At 35.8% G+C, this 25,305-nt stretch overlaps 1 protein-coding gene across 2 annotated transcripts in view; it reads left to right on the top strand.

Annotated features, from left to right (window-relative positions):
* The window catches only part of stau2 (staufen double-stranded RNA binding protein 2), a 170,939-nt gene that overhangs the window by 54,307 nt on the left and 91,327 nt on the right, over positions 1–25,305 (top strand). For both annotated transcript variants that reach the window (XM_051098721.1, XM_051098720.1), the window contains exons 7-10: positions 8,952–9,059; positions 17,717–17,929; positions 19,111–19,248; positions 24,067–24,198. In XM_051098721.1, the coding sequence (XP_050954678.1) occupies positions 8,952–9,059; positions 17,717–17,929; positions 19,111–19,248; positions 24,067–24,198 (591 nt within the window). The remainder of the gene's footprint in view (positions 1–8,951; positions 9,060–17,716; positions 17,930–19,110; positions 19,249–24,066; positions 24,199–25,305) is intronic.

Raw genomic sequence — 25,305 nt, 5'->3', positions numbered from 1 at the left:
AATAAATAAAATAAAATGCAATAAAAAAATAAAAATAATAATAAAAAATATGTGTGTGTGTGTATTCATTTTTATGTATTCTACAAACTTTAAAAAGTTCAGTTTAACTAATTAGTAATTTATTTATATACAGAGTTTAAGACTACATTGAAAATCTTTTTTTTTAATTTATAAATTTTTTACCTGGAAATACAGTGTTAAGATAAAGTCCTACAAAATTATTTTCCAAAATATAAAATAAAATTGAGTTATTTAAAACTAAAAAAAATTACTTTATAAAGAAATAGTGTGAGTTAAAATTCTAATTTCTGAAATAATTTCTAAATTTCTGATTCGTAACTTTTTTATTTAAAGATTTTTTAGTTAAACTTAAAAAATGTATTCAAGAAATGAAAATGTGTAATTGTAAAATCTATAATGTATAAATTAAAGATCCAAATTAGAAGCTTTTTCAGTACTGATATAATATTGCAGTGCCAGAATTCACTTTAATGCACTTCACTTTTTTAAAATTTAAAATAATTAATTTTAAGATTTTGAATTATTAAAAAAAAATTTAAAAATGTAAACATTATTTTAATTATTTAAAAAAAAAATATATATATATATATTATATTTAAAAATAATTGCATTACCTATATCTAATAAAGATTCTATATATATAAAAAAAGAATATATATATATATATATATATATATATTGATTATACCATTGATCATTCTAATAATAAATCTGCATATTAGAATGATTTCTAATAATAAATCTGCATATTAGAATGATTTCATCATATGACACTCAAGACTGGAGTAACAGCTGATAAAAATTCAGCTTTTCATCACAGGAATAAATTGTATTTTAAACTATGTTAAAATAAAAAACATTATTTTAAATTGTAAAAACATTTTGCAATATTACTGTTTTTTTCTATATTTTTAATCAAATAAATGCAACCTTGATGAGCATAAGAGACTTCTTTAAAGACTATTACAAGTCTTACTGACCCCAAACTTTTGAACGGTAGTGTATATATATATATATATATATATATATATATATATATATATACCATTAGTGAAAAATGCACATTTTTTGTATTTGTATATATATATATATATATATATATATATATATATATATATATATATATATATATAATTATAAAAAAATGCATTTTTCACTAATGGCCTCTGACATTTTATGTGTCAGTTTCCTGTTTTTCACTTTCTGAAATTGATAGCCTGTCACACTCTGCATATTCATAACATGTTGTTATGTAAAAGTGATATTCAGGCTGACGATCCAAGTCACGATATTTAAGACGACACAACTGTCCTGTTTCCTCCTCATCTGTCAGTGTTCACAACATCTCCTCCTCCTTTAATTTCTGTCAGAGCTGTGTTTGCACGTAGCTTGGGGCCATCCTTCAAAATACTAATTTCTCCCACCGGAAATCATATTACATTGTGCCCCAAATGCCTGGCATCAAGCAAGGTTATTTAAACCGCAGTGGCGCCTCTCCTGTTTAGTCTTGTCCCCCTTCTGTCTCCATAATGAGGGCTTTGTCAGACGCTTCTTCCGTGTATTGCTTTACAAATTGATACACGCCATACCCGTGAGCACCTCTGGGCAAAACCGTGTTTGTCTGCATGTCTCCCCAACCTCGAGGATGAGTATCACGCTCACACAAACAAACACACGCACACACACACACACACACACACACAATAGGGTTCATTCACATGAAATTGTGTGCTAGCTTTACTGTTTGTGGCTCAGCTGATTTTTATTGTCTAGTACACTATATTTTGCTTCCCCTCAACACGCTCATAAACTCACAAAGCCAATTGTTTACCATGTGCTAACAGGCAAACGAGCGCACGCCAGAGTTGTCGAGGGAATAAACAAGATCGCGGTATGTACAGTACAGCACAGCTCTGAATGGTTAGTAAACAGACCTCGGGAAGCTCCTCAGTACCGTTCAAGACTGAGTAACAGGTTCTGTCCGCTGGTTGTCATGGGAACGGTGCTCAGTGACCGCACACTGTAAGCAGGAAATCTCTCAGATGAAGACGTGCTGACAGAAAGGCGGATTTGAGGGGTTTTTCAAAGAGAAGTGGATGATTAATCCATCAGAAATGTTGATTTTCAATTTGCGCTCTTTAGCAGATGAGCCTTAATGGTGTTTGTTTTGTATTAGAGACTAATGGCTTCTTATTTTAGATTCTAAAAACCCACTCAGCTTAGTTGATTCAGATGTTTTTGATAGATGAAACACGTGTGTTTACAGTAAACACATCTGTGTGTTAATTCAAGAATATCAAAATAATTCATTTTTGGGGGGTGTTTGTTTTCACTCTGTTTCTCTCTTTTTATCTGTTTTGCAAGTTTATCAAAGACGTTGCGCTGTGGGCGTCCCGAGTTCGAATCCCGGCTCGTGGACCTTTTTCTGATCCCACCCCCTTCTCTCTCCCACTTCACTTCCTGTCCAACTACACTGTAAAAAATAAAAAACACAATTTGTTGAGTCAGCTTAAAATAATTTGTTACCCTGCTGCCTTAAAATTTTAAGTTCAGTCAACTAAAATAAGTTTAGTCAACTTGAAATGATAAGTTGTACTAAGTAACAACTTAGATATTTGTGTTTGCTAAACTTAACAGATGGGTAAGTAACCCAGCTGCCTATTTTAAGTTGATTCAACTCAAATATCTAAGTTGTCATTTAGTATAATTTAACATTTCAAGTTGAATAAACTTTTTTTTGAGTTGACTGAACTTGAAATTTTAAGGCAGCCAGGTTACAAATTATTTTAAGTTGACTCAACAAATTGTTTTTTACAGTGTATACTGTCCTACCTAAATAAATAAATAAATAAAAACTCCAAAACATAAATTTAAAAAAAAAAAAAAGAAAGAAAAGAAAAGACAACTCTTTGCGGTGATATTGACTGATTTATGTGTGTGTTTTTTTCTTTTTCTTTTTTTTTTTAAAAAAGACCATATAGCTTTTGGAGGTTTTCAGTAAGTAATATTTTTTTAATATTTCTAAATCTGTGGTCCAGACTAATATGTTATTTCTAATACATTATTGCCGGTGACAACAACAACAATAATAATAATAATAGTAATAAAAATAATAATATAATAGTGTTATTAGTTGTTAGTAGGGTTGTAAATCGATTAAAAAAAAATAGTTAATTGCACATTTTCTTTTCTGAAATTAATCATGATGAAAACCGCTATGATTACTCTACTTTTAAAGCATAAATTTGATTTAAACAATATGTTTACATAATATCCAGATATGCTGTTCATAAGGGACATATTGTAATAGCCCTACAGTTAAAGCATGACATAATATTTAAACCTATTACTATTAACATTTTACAGAACATTTATGTATTTTATCTCACAATTTTGACTTTTTCTCGCAAAAAAAAAAAAAAAGATTATATCTCTTAGTTCTGACTTTATTACTCATCAACAATAGTGAGTTAGTCAGCTCTCAGGGAAAAAAAGCCAAAGCTGAGGGGAAAAGAGAGAATGACGAGTTGTTTTTCCTTATCAGAATTGTGAGATTTAATCTTGGAATTGCGAGAATAGTCAGAATTCTGAAATGTAAACTCAAATTCACCTTTTTTAAATTCTTTTATTCCATGGCACCAGAGACTGCTACTTGAAAACCGTCATTTTCTGCAACCAGATAAGCTCCTCCCACAAAAAAACCAACGTCACTGAATTGCAAACACTGAATTATATAGACCACTATAGACCAATTCAGTGTTTGTACAGTGTACAGTGATGGTGTTTTTGTGGGCGGAGCTTATCTGGTTGCAGAAAATTTGAGTTTATATTTCAGAATTCTGACTTTATTCTCGCAATTCTGAGATTAATTCTCACAATTCTGAAAAAAAAAAAAAACTTATTCCCTCTTTTCCCCTCAGCTCTGGCTTTTTTCCCCTGAGAATTGACAAACTCACTATTGTTGAGTTAAACTGAGTTACGAAGTCCAAACTAGAGCTGTAATCGAGCCCGACAAGTACATTTTGATTGACAGCTTTTTAAAAGCCCGAAACCCATTTACAGCCCGACATTATTCAAATGTGTGCAAGCACACAGCTCTTTTGCCTTTTGTCAAGAATGAGTCATTTATACATGTTTTAACATAATTTATTCATGACTAATGTAGGCTATAGGCCACTTGGAAGTTGGAACAAAGAAATAAAGGAAGTCCTCTGTAACGTAACATCTCAGCACTCTAAATAGGCCTAGGCATACACTTAGGATATAAATAGGCCAACGTGCCAATAAAAATTAGTCTTTCTTAACAAATTAAATGAAGGTAAATTCTAAATTAAGATGGGTATTTGGCAATAACGAAATTAAGGCTCTGCAGGATTTGCTTCTCCACTTCCCTCCACAATCCGGCCTCAACACGATGGTGAATAGCAGCTGAAATTTAATAAAAGAATAATGCCAACATTAGCCTATATGCTCTGTCTACATTATGCATTTAAGACTCAATTAATATTTAGTTATAATTTGAAAAACCTTTACTCACCAAGTTTAAGCTACATGTTTTTGTGGTGGAAAATTATTGAATCCACTGTCGATGGCTTCAGCGCAGTCCTACGCTCACTGATGGTGCGTCCAGCAGCACTACTGGCTCATTATTCTTATGCACATGGTCAAAATTTTTCCACACCTCAGACTTTGCTTTAGTTGCTGGTGCAGTCAAAACGTAATCGCCAAAGGCAGGCCTCCGTTTCACCTCCTCAGCATCCATTTTCGCATCTTTCTCGTGCTAATCGAAACGCATCACATGACCGCTCATTTACCACGCAAGCCGGAGTGCAAGCCCTTGTAAAATGATATAAATTAAGCCCGAACCCAACCAAAGCTGTCGGGTCACGTCGGGTTCTGGCAAAGATCTTCAGCTCTAGTCCAAACTAGGAGATATAAACTTGCATTTGCGAGAAAAAGTTAAAAATGTTAAAATGTTAATAATAATAGGTTTTAATATTATCATGCTATAACTGTAGGGCTAATACAATACATCCCCTATGAACAGTATATGTGAATATTATGTAGACATTGTTTAAATCAGATTTATGCTTTAAAAGTAGAGTAATCATAGCAGTTTTCATCCATAGTCTGTGTACATCTATAGCCATTCAACATTATATTATAACTGAGAGCTATCAATTTTAACATTTATTGGACATTTGAAAAATAACAACTTCAAATTTAAGTGAACTTAAAACAATCTTCACATAAACCCATTTACCTGTGCCCTTCAGCAAGTAGGGAATATACAGAAATTGAATAAAGCTATTAAACACTAAACACTAAATTAAATATAGATGAATCTTCAAAGCTTTTTCTTTTGTTCTTTGATTAATAGACATCACATCAGCTGGGTTATTAGCTTATTTGGCTACTATTACTTTAAGAAATGGCGCTGCTGAATGTGACATGGATCTGATACGCATGCTCGTAGTTTTATTTGTGATTTAATATGAAATGATACAGGCTACGGAGTGACGATTCCACATTTGTGCATGCAATTGAAAAGTGTGTACTATGAGCACAGTATAACGGCTGACAGGACATGTAAATTGGTTTTTACTTTCCCACGCTTGTTTGACTAGCACCAGGCACTAAAGTGAAGTTGGTGTCTGAAAAGTCTCCCATTTGGTTTGACCGTAAAGACATTCTGTGACTAAATTAAGACAATTTTTGTCAAGAAAAAAAAGAGACAAGAGCAGCAGTTGTGAGTGGGGTGGCCAACCCTAGCCCTGCCCCTGCATTAAATGTTAAATGCTGCTAAACTGGAAAAATGAATTGCCTGCAACTGTGCTGATTTTGACAGTACTAGTTGTTGTTGTTGTTGTTGTTGTTATTTTTTTTTTTATATTTAGACATCTTTCACTTTTCATAGAGCACTATATAACTTTTTGCATTAATATAGCTTCATTTTTGTTATTTTCTTGCCTAAAACGTTTTAAAACCATATTAAAACTAATATTATAATATTATATTTTTACTATAATCTGTGAGCCACATTTATTATTAGTATTATTATTATTATTAAATTATATTATGAAAATTAACTAACTGTAATTTTCTGAAAATTGTTCTTAATTGTTTTATATATAATATATTATTATTATTATTATTTATTTATTTGCATGCATACATTTTTGTTGTGGTGTTAACCTGACACTGTGAATAAATCATGGAGCAAAGGCTATTTACTGGCTTTGCATGGTCCCAGAATATGTTGAAAGGAATTGAAAAATACTGTCTTAAAAAAAAAAAAAAATGTAGTCAATATAAATGTATGTAATATAAATAAAACCTTTATTCATCTTCAGAACACAAATTAAGATATTTTTGATGAAATCTGAGAACTTCCTGACCCTGCATAGACAGCAATGCAACTGACACATTCAAGTCCCATAAAGGTAGTAAGGACATTGTTAAAATAGTCCATGTGACATCAGTGATTTAACCTTAATTTTATAAAGCTACGAGAATGCGTTTTGTGCGCAGTGCTCCTCAAAATCTGGTTAATGTGTGAATATTTTACTTCTTTTGTGCCTTTTAAACTTCAAGACATATAAAAAGTACCATGACTTTGAGTTTGTAAACTGATACTTTAGCCAGATCTCTGGTTTTCGATCATTACAACACGTGACAGCATCAAATTTAGCTTGTGACCTGTCAGATCAGTTTAAGAAAGGCACACAAACGAACCTTCACAGTCTGTCACAAAGTCTCACACTCTCCAGACCACCTGACGGCTCTCCATCCCAGACATCATTAACAGGCGTTTGAAGGAAACGCACAATGACATCATGCTGTGTGATCGCTATAAGGATGACACTGAGAACGCAGTATTGAATGTCTGCGAAAGAACACAACTTGATCGAGCGCTCTTAGATCACACACTCCTGTTCATGTATTGCATGAGAACACACTCTTTATTCTCAAAAGAAATGTCAGTAGTGTAATGGAGGTGACCAAGATAATATGCTGCAGGGATCATATTAAAAGTCACCCTTTGGAGCTTGTGTGAGAGTTCTGTTGCAGCTCCTTTTATAGTTGATAAGATATAAATCGGAACTAAGGGAACTGCTCTTGGATCAGTTTGAAAGCTTTTGCTTCTTACAAAACCAAGCCACTTACTCTAGAATCTCAACTGTTCAACAAAACCAGAAGCATCTCTTTCAGTAGAGTTACATGAGAAACTGCAGTCATGCGTTGAAGCAGACTCACCATCACGTTTGAGATCATACAGTCTGTTCCTAACATCTTTCTGGGATGGTTTCATTCTGTTAGAGAGGGTAAAGCATAGGTTTGGGGCTGATTTGAGGTAGGCAGCTGAAATCTCTGTAGCGTAATAAAGGGATTGTTTAGTAGTAGTAATCAAATTAAGGCACCGTTATGCATTAAGATTTGTGAGTTCATGCAAAAAATTATTAATAATGATTGTTAAATATAGCTGCAAGCAGCGTTTACTGGGGTTCAAGTACTTTAAGGCCTTTAAGCACATGAAAAAGACATTTTGTATTATTTAGCAAGCCTGTAACCACTTAAATCACTGATTTAAAAAAAAACAAACAAATCTAGTTAATTTGCTGTAGATTTATGATGATTTTTATGTGTATTATGTGAATCATCTGTCACATGTGCTCACCTAGTTTTGTGAAGTTTTGAGTTTTTGTTTAGTATTTATAGGCTTTTGGATATATTTGGCCACGCCCCTTTTCTCAACAGCCCTGTTATAGCTACCCAAAGGGTAAAGTTCAACTTTTATTTTTGACCATTATTAATCTAGAGAATCCCCCATTCAAGAGGTAGAGGCGTTTTAGTAAAAGTGCCTCCACTTACGAACGTTTTGGTGTCCCGTGTCATGATGGTGAGTTGAAAGTTCAGCTTTTTTTTGATAACTGTTAATCTAGGGAGTCCAGTGAATTGTGCTGCTGTGCTTGTATTGAGGTTGAGTGTAAAACCTTGGACAGTTTCTAAAGTAGTTTTTTTTTTTTTATGATTTATTATGATTTTTATTTGTATGACTGTTGTAGAGCCACCTACAGTCCGATCTCCATAAAACTTTACATGCTTCTTAAGAATCATCTGTCACATGTGCTCACCTAATTTCGTGAAGTTTTGAGTTTTTGTTTAGTATTTATAGGCTTTGGATATATTTGGCCAAGCCCCTTTTCTCAACAGCCCTGTTATAGCTACCGAAAGGGTAAAGTTCAACTTTTATTTTTGATCATTATTAATCTAGAGAATCCAGAGAATTGTGTTGCTGTGCTTATATTGAGGTTGAGCGAAAAACCTTGGACAGTTTCAAGAGTATTTTATATATATATATATATATATATATATATATATATAATTGAGAATATTTAACAAACGATTTGATTGACGGCAGTGGTTCTTGAGGCAAAGTTGCTGAGTATGAGGAAATCTGTCAGATGACATGAAAATTGTGTGAATGTGTGAAACACCACGTGATTACAGAGGCTTAAACTCGTTAGTGCCGATTCATAATTCATTCAAATTCTTACAGACCTCTAGGGCCACGGGTCAAGCATGCCCACCGAATTTCGTTCCAGTTGGCCTCCGTTAACCTTGTCTAATAGGTGCTTAAAGTTTAGTAAAAGCGCCATTCATTTTTGATGATTTTGAGCGCTGTATCATTTTTGCGTAATTTATTTATGCTGCTTTGCATGCTGGGAGTTCGCAATTCTGTAAATTTGTTGAAAAAGTAATCGATTGTTTTGGACACCTCTGTGAGGGGGTAATTATGTTGATCTAACATGTCTTTTTATGTCAAATCAAAGTAATATACACAGTATCCATGACTCAAAAAGGCCAATATAATGGATAAAATGTAACAGATTTTTATAATAAGTCTGTTTTGTGTTTAACTCTTTCAGTGTTCAGAGGAGAAGAAAGAAACGGAGGAGAACAGCGATGCCAGCAAATCCGAGATCAGCCTGGTCTACGAGATCGCCCTTAAAAGGAACCTGCCTGTTAACTTTGAGGTAACCAAGCTATTTTAATTTAAAAATATGAAGGAATTTAACCCTAATAATGCTAATCCAACAAGTTATTCCCAGTTCTAGTGACCCTAAGCAGCTTATTAAACATTTTATTTGTACTCCATGTTTTTGACACTTTAACCCTTTTCTTTTTCTCAGCTGGACAGCACAATATAACCATAAAGTGTCATGTTATTGTTAATTCAAACCAATTAAGCTAAATCTAACTCTGTTCCTAATTACATAAACTACGTAACTTAAACTACTTAGCACAAGCTGGTTCATGTTACATACGCAGCCAATAAGCTTGCTGCTTTACATTTAAATGGCTGGTTAACATTCATTCTAAAACCCTTCCCCTTCCCCAGCTCCACCTGTATAGATCTTCTACAGGTTATTTTATATGCCATTTGTGCAGCATACTTTGTGTTGGGAGCATGCCTTTAAATACGATGTAGATAGTCGTTTCAGTGGGTTTTTCAATAGAGCAAGTGCCTGTCTTTGTTTTTCCCCCCTTAACCTTCAAGTGTTCATTCCAATTTAATCAGCTCCATCCAGCAGTATATACGTAGATATCAGTTCATTCGATAAATTGCAAATTACTAGCATCAAATAAAGAGGATAAAGTGGGAAAGTGATTATATTAAAAGCCTGTTCTTGGTCAAGCTCTGTCAACAACTGTTAAATCTGGTAATTGTAATTGCTTTAAAAGTGTTTATTGCGTGGAGGAGGGTGATTTGGACACTGTTCAAAATCAGCACTTCATTAAAGAGTTGCATCAGCGACGCTTCAAATCAAAACAAACTTTAACGTTCTACATAAACACCAGAGGAAGTTTTAGGGTCTCTGTAGCATGACTACTGCTGCATCCATGTTTATCTTACGTGATTTTCCACGGCTGTCTCCAGCTTCACAATCTGCAATCATCTACTTGGCTTTGGTCAACCAGAATCTTCTTGACGTGCGTTCTCCACTTGCGTGCAATCCGTTACGTCTGGGGACCCCAATCTTTTTTTCTTTCTTTAAAGTTTTGACTGTAAGTCATCTGTGAGAGCCTGGACTCGTTTCAACCTTGTTAGATCTTTTCAGGAATTTTCTCCCCAGCTATTTGTAGGAATGGAAACATTTTTGTTCCTAATTCAATTAGCACACAAACATGGAGTATTACGGAGTTACTCTGTGAGAAAGAAAACCGTCAACCATTTCTTTAAAGATATCTAATTAAATATTTTAAATAACAGAAAAAAATGACTTATGTAGTTTCAAACCTGTATGACTGACTTTCTGTGGAACACAATAGAAGGTATTTAAAAAAAATGCAGTGAGATACTGAAAACGCTGGATCATGAGCTGCTTGCGTGTAAATAAACATAGTGCCGTGCTTTGCAGTTTGGAAATTGCATGATATATCACGATTTCAGTTTTATTTTGATTAATTGTGCTGTACTAAATGGAACAGTTGAAGCTTGAAAATATCTTCTTTTGTGTTCCACTGAAGAAACAAAATCAGGTTTGGAATGACTTTAGGGTGAGTAAATGATGACAGAAGCTTTATTTTGGGTGAAGTATCCCTTTAGGTCAACCAGAACGGTGTCTCACCTGTCCCCTTATGAAATCAAGGACCACTCTCACCTTCTTGTCTGTGTCAAACGATATCAAACAGATGCCAGCTTCAAAGAACAAATACATTAATCACAGTTTTTATGTCATGGATGATGCCGTACAGAGGTACAAGCGTGGAAACTCGTGCCAAGAACCACCCATCTTGTACATAAGTACCTTCCCTCAGGGAATACACATCAACAATCCATACAAAAGAGCTTTTCTTCATTATATCAGTTCTTTGTCCCACCCTGGCCTGGTATCCTGCCTTTTCACCAGGCTGAGGACACGGCGGTCTCACTAATACCGTATCTCCCCTCGCATCCATGGAGGGGATGAAGAATGATCAACCTCATGTTACAGCGATTCCTTCCTACAACTTGATCTCCGTTGCCAGCCATGCGAGACAGAGAGCAGACAGAGGAACTGGCCACCGTCAGACACAAGAATCAAACACTTGCTGAAATCCCATCACTGCCTGAGGATGCCATATCATCTGTTGCAGACAACACAACCTCGTCTGCCGCCATGGAGGGAGTCGGGCCCCGGTGCCAAGACCTCCTCACAGTCCTCGTTCACCCGATGAGACTCATTCACTGGCTGGAACTGCCACCCACCTACCTCAGTGTTTTACAGCTGCCATGGAAACTGTGTCAGAAGGCCAACTCGAGAGTTACCAGGCCCGTTTCAACTTGTTGGTGGTGTAGTTGGTGAAGGTATCGCAGCTTGTCCTCACCGGCAACTTATGAAACTAGCGCAAATAAGGTATTAAGGGATCGTTCACCCGAAAATGTACATTTTGTAATCTTTTACTCACCCTTGTGTTATTTGAAACCTGTTTGGCCTTCTTTCTTCTGCAAAAAGAAGATATTTTGAAGAATGTTTCAACAATTTTTGTCCATGTGATGAAATTCAGTGGTGTCCAAAATGTTGGACCCCATTGACTATCATTGACTATCACTGTATGGATAAAAAACAACAAGAGACATTTTTCAAAAGATCTTTTTTTCGTGTCCCACAGAACAAAGTAAAGCATACCGATTTGGAATAATGTGAGGGTCAGTAAATGATGACAGAATTTAAATTTTTGTTTGAACTGTCGCTTTAAGACAGGGGTGTCCAAACTCAGTTCTAGAGGGCCGCTGTTCTGTTTAGCTCCAGCCAGCTCCAAAATGCCTGCTTGGACGCTTCTAGTATGCCTAGTTAGACCTTGATTAGCTGGTTTAGGAGTGTTTAATTGGGGTTGCTAAATTCAGCAGGACAATGGCCCTTTAGGACAGAGTTTGGACACACTTGCTTTAAGGTCACATTTGTGCTGCGTTTCTCCTGGACATTGTGACCAAGTAAGTTCACTTTGTATATAATTGTGTTTTTTTTTTTTAACAGATTTGCATGAATAAGAAGTTTAAGGCTTTTATTGTTCGACCAAATAGGTACAGTTGAGGTCAGAAGTTTACATACACCTTGCAGAATCTGCAAAATGTTAATTGTTTTACCAAAAGAAAAGGGATCATGCAAAATGCATGTTATTTTTTGTTTAATACTGACTTGAATAAGATATTCCACATAAAAGATGTTTACATATAGTCCACAAGAGAAAATAATAGTTGAATTTATAAAAATATAAACAATTCTTTATTTTTTATTTTAATGATAGTTGTTTATGAGTCCCTTGTTTGTCCTGAACAGTTAAACTGCCCACTGTTCTTCAGAAAAATCCTTTAGGTCCCACAAATTCTTCGTTTTTTCAGCATTTTTGTGTATGTAAACCCTCTCCGACAGTGACTGTATGATTTTTGAAATCCATCTTTTCTCACTGAGGACAACTGAGGAACTATAATATAGGAATATGCAGCTATTACAGAAGGTTCTAACATTCACTGATGCTTCAGAAGGAAACACGATGCATTAAGAGCCAGGGGTGAAAAATTTTTGAATTTGAAGATCAGGGTAAATTTAAACTTGTTTTGTCTTCTGGGAAACATGCATCTACTCTAACTTTTGAAGGGAAGTACTAAATGGAACAAAAATATGATATTTAGGCAAAATAAGAAAAATGTACACATCTTCATTTTGTTCAGAAGTTTACACCCCTGGCGCTTAATGCATTGTTTTTCTTTCTGGAACATCAATGATCATTTGAACCTTCTGTAGTAGTTGCATATGAGTCCCTCAGTTGTCCTCAGTGTGAAAAGACAAATCTCAAAGTCATACAGTCATTGTTTGAAAGGGTTAAAATACACAAAAATGCTGACAGTGGGCGGTTTAACTGTTCAGGACAAACAAGGGACTCATGAACAACTATTACTAAACAAAAAAACAGCGGTGCATCATTTAGGTAACAATAGTCTTTTATGTGAAATATCTTATTCAGGTCAGTACTAAATAAAAAAATAACATACATTTTGTGTGATCCCTCTTATTTTGGTAAAATAATTAACATTTTGGAGATTCTTTAAGGTGTATGTAACTTTCGACCTTTACAGTAGTTGCATTACATCAGCTTTAATCAGTAATCTGCATTAAAAGTTGCCTTTTCAAGTTATTCGAGTCTGTTTGTAAGACATTTGTCATCAAGGACAATCACAGAGAAGGTGACTTCTCACTGGAGTCTTGCTGTCTTTTTCTCTGAGAATGTCATGCCTGACTTCATAGTTGAATTGAGTTGTGTAATCATTGACTGTGGGTGCATTTTCCAGCTAAATCTCCACTCTCATCCCACGGAATATACCGTGTGGGAGTTCCCTCAATGACGGACTCGCAGCTTTAAGCCCTTTTCCTTCCTCCCCACACCTCATCCTCGCAAGAGAGCTGAAAACGAAATGCTGATATTTCCAAGAGGGAAGTGTAGCAGAATTTCGTCACTTCATTACGGAGTGATGCTCACCCGGAGGAATTCTTTCAATTCTTATGTAACACCTAAGTGTGATCATCAAATGCATTCCACATCAAGGCCTAGTAAATATTGGGTTATGCTGCTCTGTCAAGTGTGCGGGAAACACACAGAGCTCTCTTGTGTTCCTCAGTTCCTGGCCATCTTCAGATGAAAGCCCAGATTGTTGAGGATCTGGAGCTTACAGATGAAGATTAATGATGTTTGTCTATGCTTCAAATCATTCAAATCTTGTCTTGAGCTTTAAAGAGAGAATTCTCTCAGAAATGACAGTTCTGTCATCATTTACTCACCCTCATGTTGTTTGAAACCCAGATGATTTTCATTCCGCTGTGGAACACTAAAGATGAGTGAATGGGAACTGTTGCTGTCAAGATCAAAAAGCACTAGAAAAGTATAAACACAGCCCATATTTATAGTTTTCGAAAGCGTTTTTTTAATGTGTTGTGTAGAAAAGCTGCAGGAACATTCGTGCAAGTTCTCCTTTTGTGTTGCAAATAAAAGCGTACAAGTTTAGAACAACATCCGGTGGTGAATATTTGGATGAGCTACCTTTTTAAGGTATTGTGTGTTTGAACTGACATGGGCTTCCTGGCTTTATTTATGTAAGCCACTGTATTTCAATCGGACGTGATGATCTTCATTAGTTGTGTATGGGGATGTGGCTTCTCTCAGCTGAGCCTGTTTCACTGGAGTGTCACATGTTTGTATGAATGCCAGAATGGTCATGTGTGTAAAGAGAGGATGTGAGGAGGGAGTCTCTGGAGACGGATAACTTTCAGTTCTGACTGAGCACACAGAGGCCCACCCTCAGCTGTGTATGTGCGTCTGTGTGAAACTTAATCCCCCCAGTGTTGCTCTTAAAGAGCTCAGAGCAGCTCACCTGTTCTGTTGACCATCTTGATGATGTCACAGGAAGTAAATACGATTACATGTGCATTACATTAATTTTCAGTTTCTCATGACAGTGAGAAATGGATAGTAGCGGAACAATATATATATATTTTTAAATGTATGTACTCTATAATATTCGTTAATATTTTGAATAAGTTTATTTTTTACAGTTTCGGTTAATTAATGTTAATCTGCTTTAAATTGCTTTTCCCCACATCAATCTACACACCATACAACATAATGGCGAAGCAAAAAACTGGTTTTTAACATCTTTGCAAATTTATTAAAAACCAAACACTTAAATGATTTCATTGCATAAGTATTCACACCCTTATCTGGGACACTTGAAATTTAGCTCAGGAACATTTGTATCACTTGTGGATGTTACTGTAGTTAAACTGGCAAATTCAACTGAATGGGTATGATTTAGAATGGCACACACGTCTTAATAAAAGGACTAAGTTGAAAATGCATATCAGACCAAGCCCTAAGGTAAATAATAATAATACTAAGAATAAATTAAGAAAAAGCCTGTAGAGCTCAGAAACAAGATTGTGTCAAGCCACATATCTGAGGAAGATTTTAGAAAAGTTCTTCTACTTTGAAGGTTCACAGAAGCATGTAGTCTCTGTTATCTTTAATGGAAGAGGTTTGAAACAACAAGGACTCTTCCTAGAGCTGGCCTCCTGGCCAAACTGAGCAATTGAACGGGAAGGGCTTTGGTTAAAGTAACCAAGAATCTGATGATCACTCTAGTTGAGCTACATGAACATGCATGGAGATAAGAGAAACCTACAGAAGAACAAACAACACTGCAACACTCCACTGATCTGGCTTTATGGCAGTGTGGCCAAACTCAGTCCTCTTCTCAGTGAAGACAGATGAAAACACGCTTGAAATTTGCAAAAAAAAGCATATAAAGGTCCCTCAGAAACAAGATTCTCTGTCTGATGAACCTCAATTCCAAGCATCATGGCAAAAAGCAGGCACAGATCGCTACCTGTACCGTATCATCCTAACAGTAAAGTGTGGTGGTAGCAGCCTCATGCTGTGGGACTGTTTTTCTGCAGCAGGGACTGAAGGACTGAGTAGAAGAAAAGTTCAGTGCACCAAAATATTGAGATAGCCTTAATGAAAACCTAGTCTAGAGCATTCAGAACATCAGACTTGGCAGAAGGTTTGTCTTCCAGCAAGACAATGACCCTAAGCACACAGCAAGAGTCGCTTATAGACAACTCCTTGAGTGGCCCAGCCACTGCCTGGGCTTAAACCCAATCAAACATTTCTGGAGAAACTTGAAAATGTGCATCTGCCCCTATCCAAGCAGACAGAGCTTGAGGGGTGAAGAGGTAAGGAGAAAAATAGCAGACAACTGCCAAATGCAGATGTGCAAAGCTGATACCCAAAAAGACTTGAGACTGTAAAGGTGCTTTAGCTAAATTTATTTAAAAAAACAAAAAAAACAAACAAAAAAAACAACTGAAATAAGTGCATTGCATAAGTATTCACACCCTTAAGTCACTACACTTAAGGGTGTGAATACTTATGCAATGTTCTTATTTGTTTTTTTGTTTGTTTTTTTTAATAAATTCACGAATTTGTGACAATTCACATATATATTATAATGTATGGAGTGTAGATTGATGTGGGGTAAAAAAGTAATTGAAAGCAGTTTTGCATAAGGCAGCAACATAAAATGTGAAAAAAATGAAGGGGTATGAATCCTTTCGCAAGGCACTGTATAAGAGGTCCAACTCTTGTGGCAGAAAACATCCCCCAAAACATGACACAACACGACTTCTTTATGCTCTTGGGCTTCAGTCTTTCCTCAGTTTGACACCAGACAAAATGTTTCCCATTAGACCCAAATAAATTAAACTTGCTTTCATCACTAAAGTGAACTTTGGTCCAGTTCTCCATTCTCCACACAACATTTTCTTTCGTGAAGGTAAGCTCAGCTTTTCGATTCTTTCTGCTGATGAGAGGTTTGGCCACTGCAGAGTGCGCTTTCAGTCCGACTTGTCCTAAACATGCCGAGATAGATCCTTACCCTGTTCAGCACTGAACTAGCACTGAACCAGCTGCAGTGTTGAACCGACTGCCCATTGAGAGTCTCTGCATTATCCTGTCTTCTCGTGCATTTGCCTTACATGGACGACCAGCCTTTTTGGGGGACTTGAATGAATTTGTGTCACTGTAAACCTGCAATATTCAAGAAATCACAGATTTGGAATGACAAACTTCTTTTGTAGTGGCTAAAAGTGTCATCCCTTTGGCCTTCATCTCGACAACCTTCAACTGAACTGGCAAGCAATTCCAGCTGCAGTGTTGAACCGATTTCCCCATTGAGAGTCTCTGCGTTATTCTGTATTATCGTGCATTTGTCTTACATGGACGGCCGGCTTTTTTGAGGGACTTGAATGAATTATTGTCATTGTAAACCTGTAATATTTGCGAAATTGGAACAACCAACTTCTTTTGCAATGGCTGAAAGGGTCATTCATTTGGCCTTCATCTGGACAACCTCCTGTCGCAGGGTTTCATTCACTATCTTGCAGTCTCAGTGAAAACTGTACAAATGCGGCTAGTTAAATATGGTTTGTCATGTAATTAGGAAAATTAGCACCAGGTGTCAGATCAACACCAGTAACCTGGAGGTATCTGTAAGTGTTGTCTGATTTTGATCAAGTTCTTGATCTCATTTCTCATTACAATTCATTTCTGAAATATGCTTAAAAAACAGCCCTTGTATTCCTGTTATACTCCTGGGAAACTTCAAATAGGACTAAGCAGTGACCTTGACATTTAGGAAATCATAGGTTATTCTCTAATTTTGATCCCCACAATCTTGATATGAGTTAATAATGAGAATTGTTCCCTAAATTAAAGCTTAAAATGCTGCATTAATATGCATGAACTGTGCTTTTGATATATGCATATGCATATTCATGTATATTCGTATTCATATATTCATACTCGGTGTGTGTGTTTAATATCCAGGTGCAGTCTCCCAAGTTCCAGTGGTCTGTCTCCCCATATGAGTTATTGATCCGGTTGTTAAACCGGACAGTTCGAGTGTAGCGAGTCTAATTAGTAGTATTCCCATTTCCGTTGTTGAGAAACTAGAAGTTAAAGGGCAGAAGGAAGAGAGCGTGCAGCAGACATGGCCTAAGGGGCAGGGAGAAAGGGAGCGTGACTGGAATGACTGCTGTTCCCACTTCTGCATGCATGTGTGTTCTCTTGTGTAACGTGTTCATTACATGCCCCTCAGGTGCTGAAGGAAAGCGGACCCCCGCACATGAAGAGTTTCCTCACGCGTGTGACGGTGGGGGAGTTCTCAGCCGAGGGTGAGGGGAATAGCAAGAAACTCTCCAAAAAGAGAGCGGCTCTCTCCATCCTACAGGAACTGAAGAAACTGCCAGCACTTCCTGTTGTGGAGAAACCCAAAGTGCATTACAAAAAGCGGCCTAAGACCATATTAAAGGTGGGTTGATTTGGGAGCAGATCCAATAGGAGTGCCGCTTCCTTAAGATTACAGAGAGGTGGCTGTTACTGGAATATTATATCAGTGTTTTAATTCACTAGAATTCTTTATTTTCAAAACTCACAAAAGATGAATAAAGGTTGCTCAAGAATAAAGTGATTCTTTCAGCCCCATATAGCACCAGAAAGGTGTCATAAAATGTCATAAAAGTGGTTCATATGACTCTTGGAATATATACTATATACTATACCATATACTGTACTATGTAATATGTACTTCCAATATACAGTTGAAGTCAAAAGTTTACATACACCTTATTATTTTACCAAAATGTAAGGAGCAGTCATACAAAATGCATGGGTTTTTTTTTTATTTAGTACTGACCTGAATAAGATATTTCACATAAAAAAACTTTTACATATAGTCTACAAAAGAAAATAATAGTTGAATTTATAAAAATGACAGTAAAACTACCTGCTGTACATCAAAAAAAATGTTCAGATCTTACAAATTCTTCGGTTTTTCAGCATTTTTGTGTATTTTAACTCTCTCCAACAATGACTGTATGATTTTGAGAGCCATCTTTTCACACTGAGGACAACTGAGGGACTCATATGCAACTATTACAGAAGTTTCAAACGCTCACTGACGCTTAAGAAGGAAACACAGTGCATTAAGAGCTGGGGGGGGTGAAAACTTTTGAATTTGAAGATCAGGGTAAATTTGACTTATTTTATCTTCTGTGAAATATGTAATTATCTTCTGTAGCTTCTGAAGGGCAGTACTAAATGGAAAAAAAAGATATTTAGGCAAAATAATAAAAATGTACACATCTTCATTATGTTCAAAAGTGTACACCCCTGGCTCGTTGTTAAAATGCATCGTTTTTGTCATTGCAACTTTTGACTTCAATAGTTTTTTTTTTGAAGAAAAGATTAAAATTTATGTCATATTCATTGATGATCTTTGTCATTTTGGAGTTTGACAGACCCAATCCAAATTTCTTTGCTCACTCAGTCAGTTATTCAATCACACATGCTCATTCAGTCTTTTGTCATTCTCCTGACAGGGTTACTGACGTGAACATTAACCAGCCGTCCATCTGTCCCTCTGCTGCTTTATCTGTGTCTCTCATCCTCGTTCTCATTTGCTTTTTCGTTCTCAATTTCTCTCTCTTTCAGACAGGACCAGAGTATGGACAGGGCATGAACCCTATTAGCAGACTGGCTCAGATTCAACAGGCCAAAAAGGAGAAGGAGCCCGAATACATGCTGCTTTCAGAGAGAGGGATGCCTCGCCGGAGAGAATTCATCATGCAGGTAAATTTAGTAAGAGAGGGAATCAGGAGGTGTAAAGTGAAAGAAAAAGGCTGAGAGGGGGAGTGAAGGACAGATGAGTCCTGCACAAACACTGATAACCTCCCACTGTGCAATCTGTCTTAATCAGAAAGACTGTCACCTCTGCCGGCTCTGATTACCACTGACCTTCAGCTCTGTCAAAGTCAGCCAGAGACTCTTTTGACATGCACACACACACACAGTTGCTCATCCACTTTTGGAAATTTTATCTCATTGCAAAAGTTAATGGATAATTAGTCTTAATTTAGGTGACTGTTAGAGTTTTCCCATGTAAGTCCAAGCGCATTTCAAAGCTTTAACACATAACTTTGTGCAAAATACTCTGCCTGGCTCAACATGCATGTGCATGTATGCCCTTGACCTCCTGCATGAAGGTATGCAAATCCCAGGTTTGCATGGAAGTTGATTATTGGCTTGTATTTAAATATAAAAAAATCAACCCATCTTTTTCTGATTGTTCACTGCATCACACATGCACTTGGTACACATCACATCACTGGCTGGTGTCCACTGGTTTATTGCAAGTCATTAAAACAACAATAACTGTACTGCTGGCTGCCCAGTGAAAAAAATTAACTACCTCATACAGTAAAAATGAAGCCCCCTGTAGCCGTAAGAGCAGTGATTAGTCCGATTGAACAAAGACGCAAAAATGCCAGCAGAATTGGCTCTAAATCACCCTGGATTTCCTCATACGTTTTGAAATGCCTCCAACTTGGATCTACTTTTGGTCTCTGGTTTTGGATCAAAGATCAGAACTCATACGACTTAGCTTACTTGTATTTGTTAGTTAAACATTGTGTAGAAAAGTAGTTAGTGTACGGTGAGTTTGAGCAGAATAGAGTAGTATTAAGTAAAGCGGTGTAGTATAAAAGTATAGAGTGTCATAGATTAGAGTTAAATAGAAGAGTATAGCTTGAAGTTGAGTAGAGTAATATGGAGTAGTGTTGAATGGGTAGGTTTGTATAAATTTGTATGAAGCAGAGTAGATAAGATAGGGTAGTACATAGCATATATAGTAGTATAGACTATTATAGAATAGAGTTGAAAGGGTAAAGTAAATAGAGTAGAATAGATTTGTGTAGAGTAGTGGTGAGTTTATGGAATAGAGTAGACATGGTAGAGAGTAGACAGGACAAAGCAGAGTAGAGTTATATAGAGTAGGGTAGAATAGATAGGGTGGATAGAAGCAGATGAGAGTTAAAGGGGTCATCGGATGCAAAGTTCACTTTTACATGTTGTTTGAACATTAATGTGTTTTAGCAGTGTATGTACAAATCAACCCTATAATGACAGAGGCCACTCCCATGATAGTTGATTGACATGAGCGTCTTACCTCAGACCCACTTCAAATCAGCTGTAACAGTCTGACCTCCATTGTTTTGATGCCGGAGCAGGGATGTAAGTTAGACAAGAATATCTCAGATTAAGCGATTGAGGTGTTGTGTTACTAAATGTGATAATGAACGTAGTGGTCGTCATTTACTTCTGACATCTGAGCTGCTGAAGATGCAGTGGATTATGTTTGTTTGTGAAGGGAATGCACGTCCCGATCTACATATATCCGTCTATGTTCACGCAAAACGTTCGTGATCTAGCTTCACTAACAGCAGAAGTGAGTATAAGGTTTTTTTTTTATGAATCTTTGCAATCGCCTTTCTTAATAATGTGCTAGTTAGCAAGTTTAGCAGCTAAACGCGGCTAAAGTAAACAGGCTCGTCACTCCACAGAGAGAAGAGAGGGGCGGGGCGAGCAGAGCTCATTAACATTTAAAGCAGCCTCGACCAGAACAGGATGATTTTTGCAGAGCTGATTTTGGCAAGGTAAAAAGGTGTTATTTACACTAAAATTGAGAAATTTTAACCAAAGCATGTTATAGACATTTCTTAAGACCCTAAAGAATCATATCAACTTGTGGAAAATGGGCATCCGATGACCTCTTTAAAAATAGTGCTATGATATAGAGTAGTATGACTGGATAGAAAAGTGTAGAAAAGATAGGATGGAAAGAGTAAATGGAGTACATTTATTTAGTAAATTTGTGCAAATGTAAGTAAATTTGTATAGTTTAGAGTTGTGTAGAGATGTATAGAATAGGGTTGAGGTGTATATAGTAAGGTTGAAGTAACAGAATAGAGTTGAAGTAGACTAAATAGTTTGAATTTGTTTAGTAAATTTGTACAGATTTAAGTACATTTGTATAGTTTAGAGTTGCATAGAGTGGTGTAGAGATGTATAGAGTAGGGTTGAGGTGTATATAGTAAGGCTGAAGTAACACAATTAAGTAGAATATATAGATTTGAGTACTAAATAGTACATTTATCAAATTTGTACAGATTTAAGTAGATTTGTATAGTTTAGAGTTGGATAGAGTGGTGTATAGAGTTGGGTAGAGATGTATAGACTAAGGTTGAAGTGAAAGAGTAGTGCAGAATAGATAGGAAGGATTGAGTAGAGTAAATAGACTAGATTTACTTAGTACATTTGTATAGTTTAGAGTTATATAGTATATAGTAGTGTAGAGATGTATTGAGTAGGGTAGAGGTATATAAAGTAAGGCTAAAGTAATAGAGTAGGATATGATAGAAATGATAGACTGAGTAGAGTAAATAGTAAATATATTTAGTAAATATGTGCCAATTTAAGGAAATTTGTGTAGTTAAGAGTTGTATACATTGTAGATATGTATACAGTAGGGTTGAGGTGTATAGAGTAAAGTTGAAGCAATAGAGTAAGGCAGAATAGATAGGATAGATTGAGTCGAGTAAACAGAGTGAATTTATTTAGTACATTTGTAAGTAAATTTGTATAATTTAGAGTAGCATACAGTGGTGTAGAGATGTAAACACTAGGGCAGGGGTATATAGAGTAAGGTTGAAGTAATAGAGTAGGGTAGAATAGATGTGGATTGGATTGAGTAGAGTTAATTTATTTAGTAATTTTGTACAAATTTAAGTAAATTTGTATAGAGTAGGGTTGAGGTGTATATAGTAAGGCTGAAGAACAGAATAGAGTAGCATATATAGATAGATGGATAGAGTTGGGTAGAGGAGTATAGTGTAAGGCTGAAGTAATAGAGTAGGGCAGAATAGAGTGCATTTATTTAGTACATTTGTATAGTTTAGAGATAGAGTGGTGTAGAGATGTATAGAGTAGGGTAGAGATATATAGACTAAGGTTGCAGTAATAGAGTAGGGTAGAGTAGAAATGAAAGACTGAGTAGAATAATTAGAGTGAATTTATTTAGTAAATTTTGAGTTGTATAGAGTGGTGTAGAAATGCGAAGAGATATGTAGAGTAAAGTTGAAGGAATAAAGAAGAGTAGAATGGATAGGATGGGTTGAGTAGAGTAATTAGAGTGAATTTAAGTAAATTTGTATGGTTTAGAGTTGTATAGAAGCGTTTATAGGTATGGTGAAGCGACGTATAGAATGGTTGTAGAGGTGTGTAGGTTGAAAATAGAGTATGGTAGAATAGATGGGGTAGATGTGAGCAGATCAGAATAGTATGATGTGGAGTACACATTTGAATGGAGTTTTGTAGACTAGATAGGATGTGAGTGTAGAGTTGTATGAAGTAGAGTGGTTTAGAGCTCTATAGAATAGATAGGACAGATAAAAGCAGATCAGAGTTAAATAGAATAGTATTGCATAAAATAGTACTTAGTTTAATGGAGCTGTGTGGACTGGATAGGATGGATTGAGTATGGTAGATTGGATAGAGAAGATAGTATAGAATACTGAAGAGTTGTTTGGAGTGAAATAGTTAGGGTGGATTAGAATAGACTGCTGTAAAGTACTGCAGAGTTAATGGGGTTGTGTAAACTAGATAGGTTAGGATGCATAGGGGTAGGGTCAAAGGGATATTGTAAGCTTAGTAAGTAAAGTAAAGTAGTGCAGAATAGATGGATGGATCAGAGTGAAATGCAAAGAAGACAGTTGACTATTGAAAAAAGTAATTTTGCTGCAGGGAGGGAAACCACAGTATCTCAGCAGCATAAATAGTACACTGAACACTGCAGTAAATAAAAAAGGAATCATGTTTAGTCTCATTCTGAATGATCCGTCAGAGGCTCATCCAGCTCTACCACACACATAAACAAGTATCAAGCAGCATCCAAGTTGGAAAAGTTTCTCTTCGCTGTCTCCCATCCGATAATCCCTCGCTTTAAAGCGTTCCGTGCATCTCTGAGCGTGCGGTACCGCAGCCTCTAACTGATTCTCCATGCTCTTTTCACTGTCGCATTAGACTCTGCTTGTGTGTGTTTCTTTTGTGTTGCCAGTCGCTTCTAAAATTTCCACATTGTTCGCTCTCTGGTCTGTGGGCATCAATACGTGTCTGTTTTCAGGTTTTCGGGCCCAGACCATCTATCCCCACCTGCTGCTTTGCTCCTAATAAATATGAAAAGATGGTTGTCTGGGTTTAGAGACACTTTGACAACAAAGTGTATTTACCTTTTAAAACTATTTGAGAATATTATACTACCAATTGGGCATTGGTTGTGTTTGCCAGCAGATTCAGACTTGTCATTCATTATTAAAGCAGTTTAACAGGCAATATAAGCCATTGTTACATTTCAGATGTATTAATTGTTGCTTATTATATTAACAATTGTGGTTTTGTATCTGTAGGAAAGGCAAAATCATTTAATTTAATTTATTTCAGTTTCTATTTAGTCATTGGTACTACTAATTGTTGACTCTAATTTACAATGTTGCAGTAATGGTGGCCATCTAGACAGCTCTAAGCATATTCCACTGTATGTGTGTTTGTTGACAGGTGAAAGTAGGTACCGAAGTTACCACAGGAACTGGTCCCAATAAGAAAGTGGCCAAGCGTAATGCAGCTGAGGCCATGCTGCTTCAACTGGGCTACAAGGCATCTACACCATTACAGAACACTCCAGAAAAGGTCAGTTTCAATTTGTGTGTGTGTGTATGTGTGTATATGTATATATATATGTATATGTGTGTATATATATATATATATATATATATATATATATATATATATATATATATATATATATATATAATTTTATAAGTAAATAAATTATAGAATTAAATAAAAAAAATAATAAAAATGAAATAAATTCTTTAATTAAACTTTTATATTTAATTATTTTACTACCAAAATGATGAAGATAATAATAATAATTATTATTATTATTATTATTATTGAGATAACAATTATGCCACAAAAGTAATTTGTTTTCAGACTTTTTTTTTTTACTGTTATAAAAATATTTGAGGTAATTTTGTAATGTATCAGCATTTTTTTTTTTGTTTCTTAACATTTCTATTAGATTTCTCTTATTTAGCAAACTCATTGTCCCAGTAAAGTAAATAAATTGGATAAGAAACATTCAGTAATTTGTACAAATTTAATTTTTTTTTTTTTTTTAGTTTAGTGTTGTACAGAGTGGTGTAGAGGTATATAGAGTAAGGTTGAAGTAATAGAATAGTGTAGAATAGATAGGATGGATTGAGTAGAGAAAATAGTGAATTTATTTAGTAAATTTGTGTCGTTTAGGGTTGTAAAGAGTGGTGTAGAGATGCACAGAATAGGGTAAAGGTATAAAGCGTAAGGTATAAGTAATAGAGTAGGGCAGAATAGATAAGATGGTTTGACTAGAGTAAATAGAGTGAATTTATTTGGTTAATTTGTGTAGTTTAGAGTTGGTGTAGAGATGCATAGACCAGGGTAGAGGTATATAGCGTAAGGTTGAAGTAAAAGAGTAGGGTAGAATAGATAAGATGGCTTGAGTAGAGTAAATAGTAAATTTATTTAGTTTAAACTTGTATAGAGTGGTGTAGAGATGTTTAGAGTAGGGAAGAGGTTTATAGAGTTGGGTAGAATAGATAGAATGGATTAAGAAGAGAAATAGAGTGAATTTTTAGTGAATTTGCACAAATGTGAGTAAATTTGTGTAGTTTAGTGTTGTATAGAGTGGTGTAGAGGTGTATAGAGTAAGGTTGAAGTAATAGAATAGGGTAGCATAGATAGGATGGATTGAGT

The sequence above is a fragment of the Labeo rohita genome, chromosome 24 (assembly GCF_022985175.1).
Source record: "Labeo rohita strain BAU-BD-2019 chromosome 24, IGBB_LRoh.1.0, whole genome shotgun sequence".
In the NCBI taxonomy this organism is placed as follows: Eukaryota; Metazoa; Chordata; class Actinopteri; order Cypriniformes; family Cyprinidae; genus Labeo; species Labeo rohita.
Note: the sequence above shows the minus strand (reverse complement) of the source record. Positions and strands in the feature narration are given on the sequence as shown.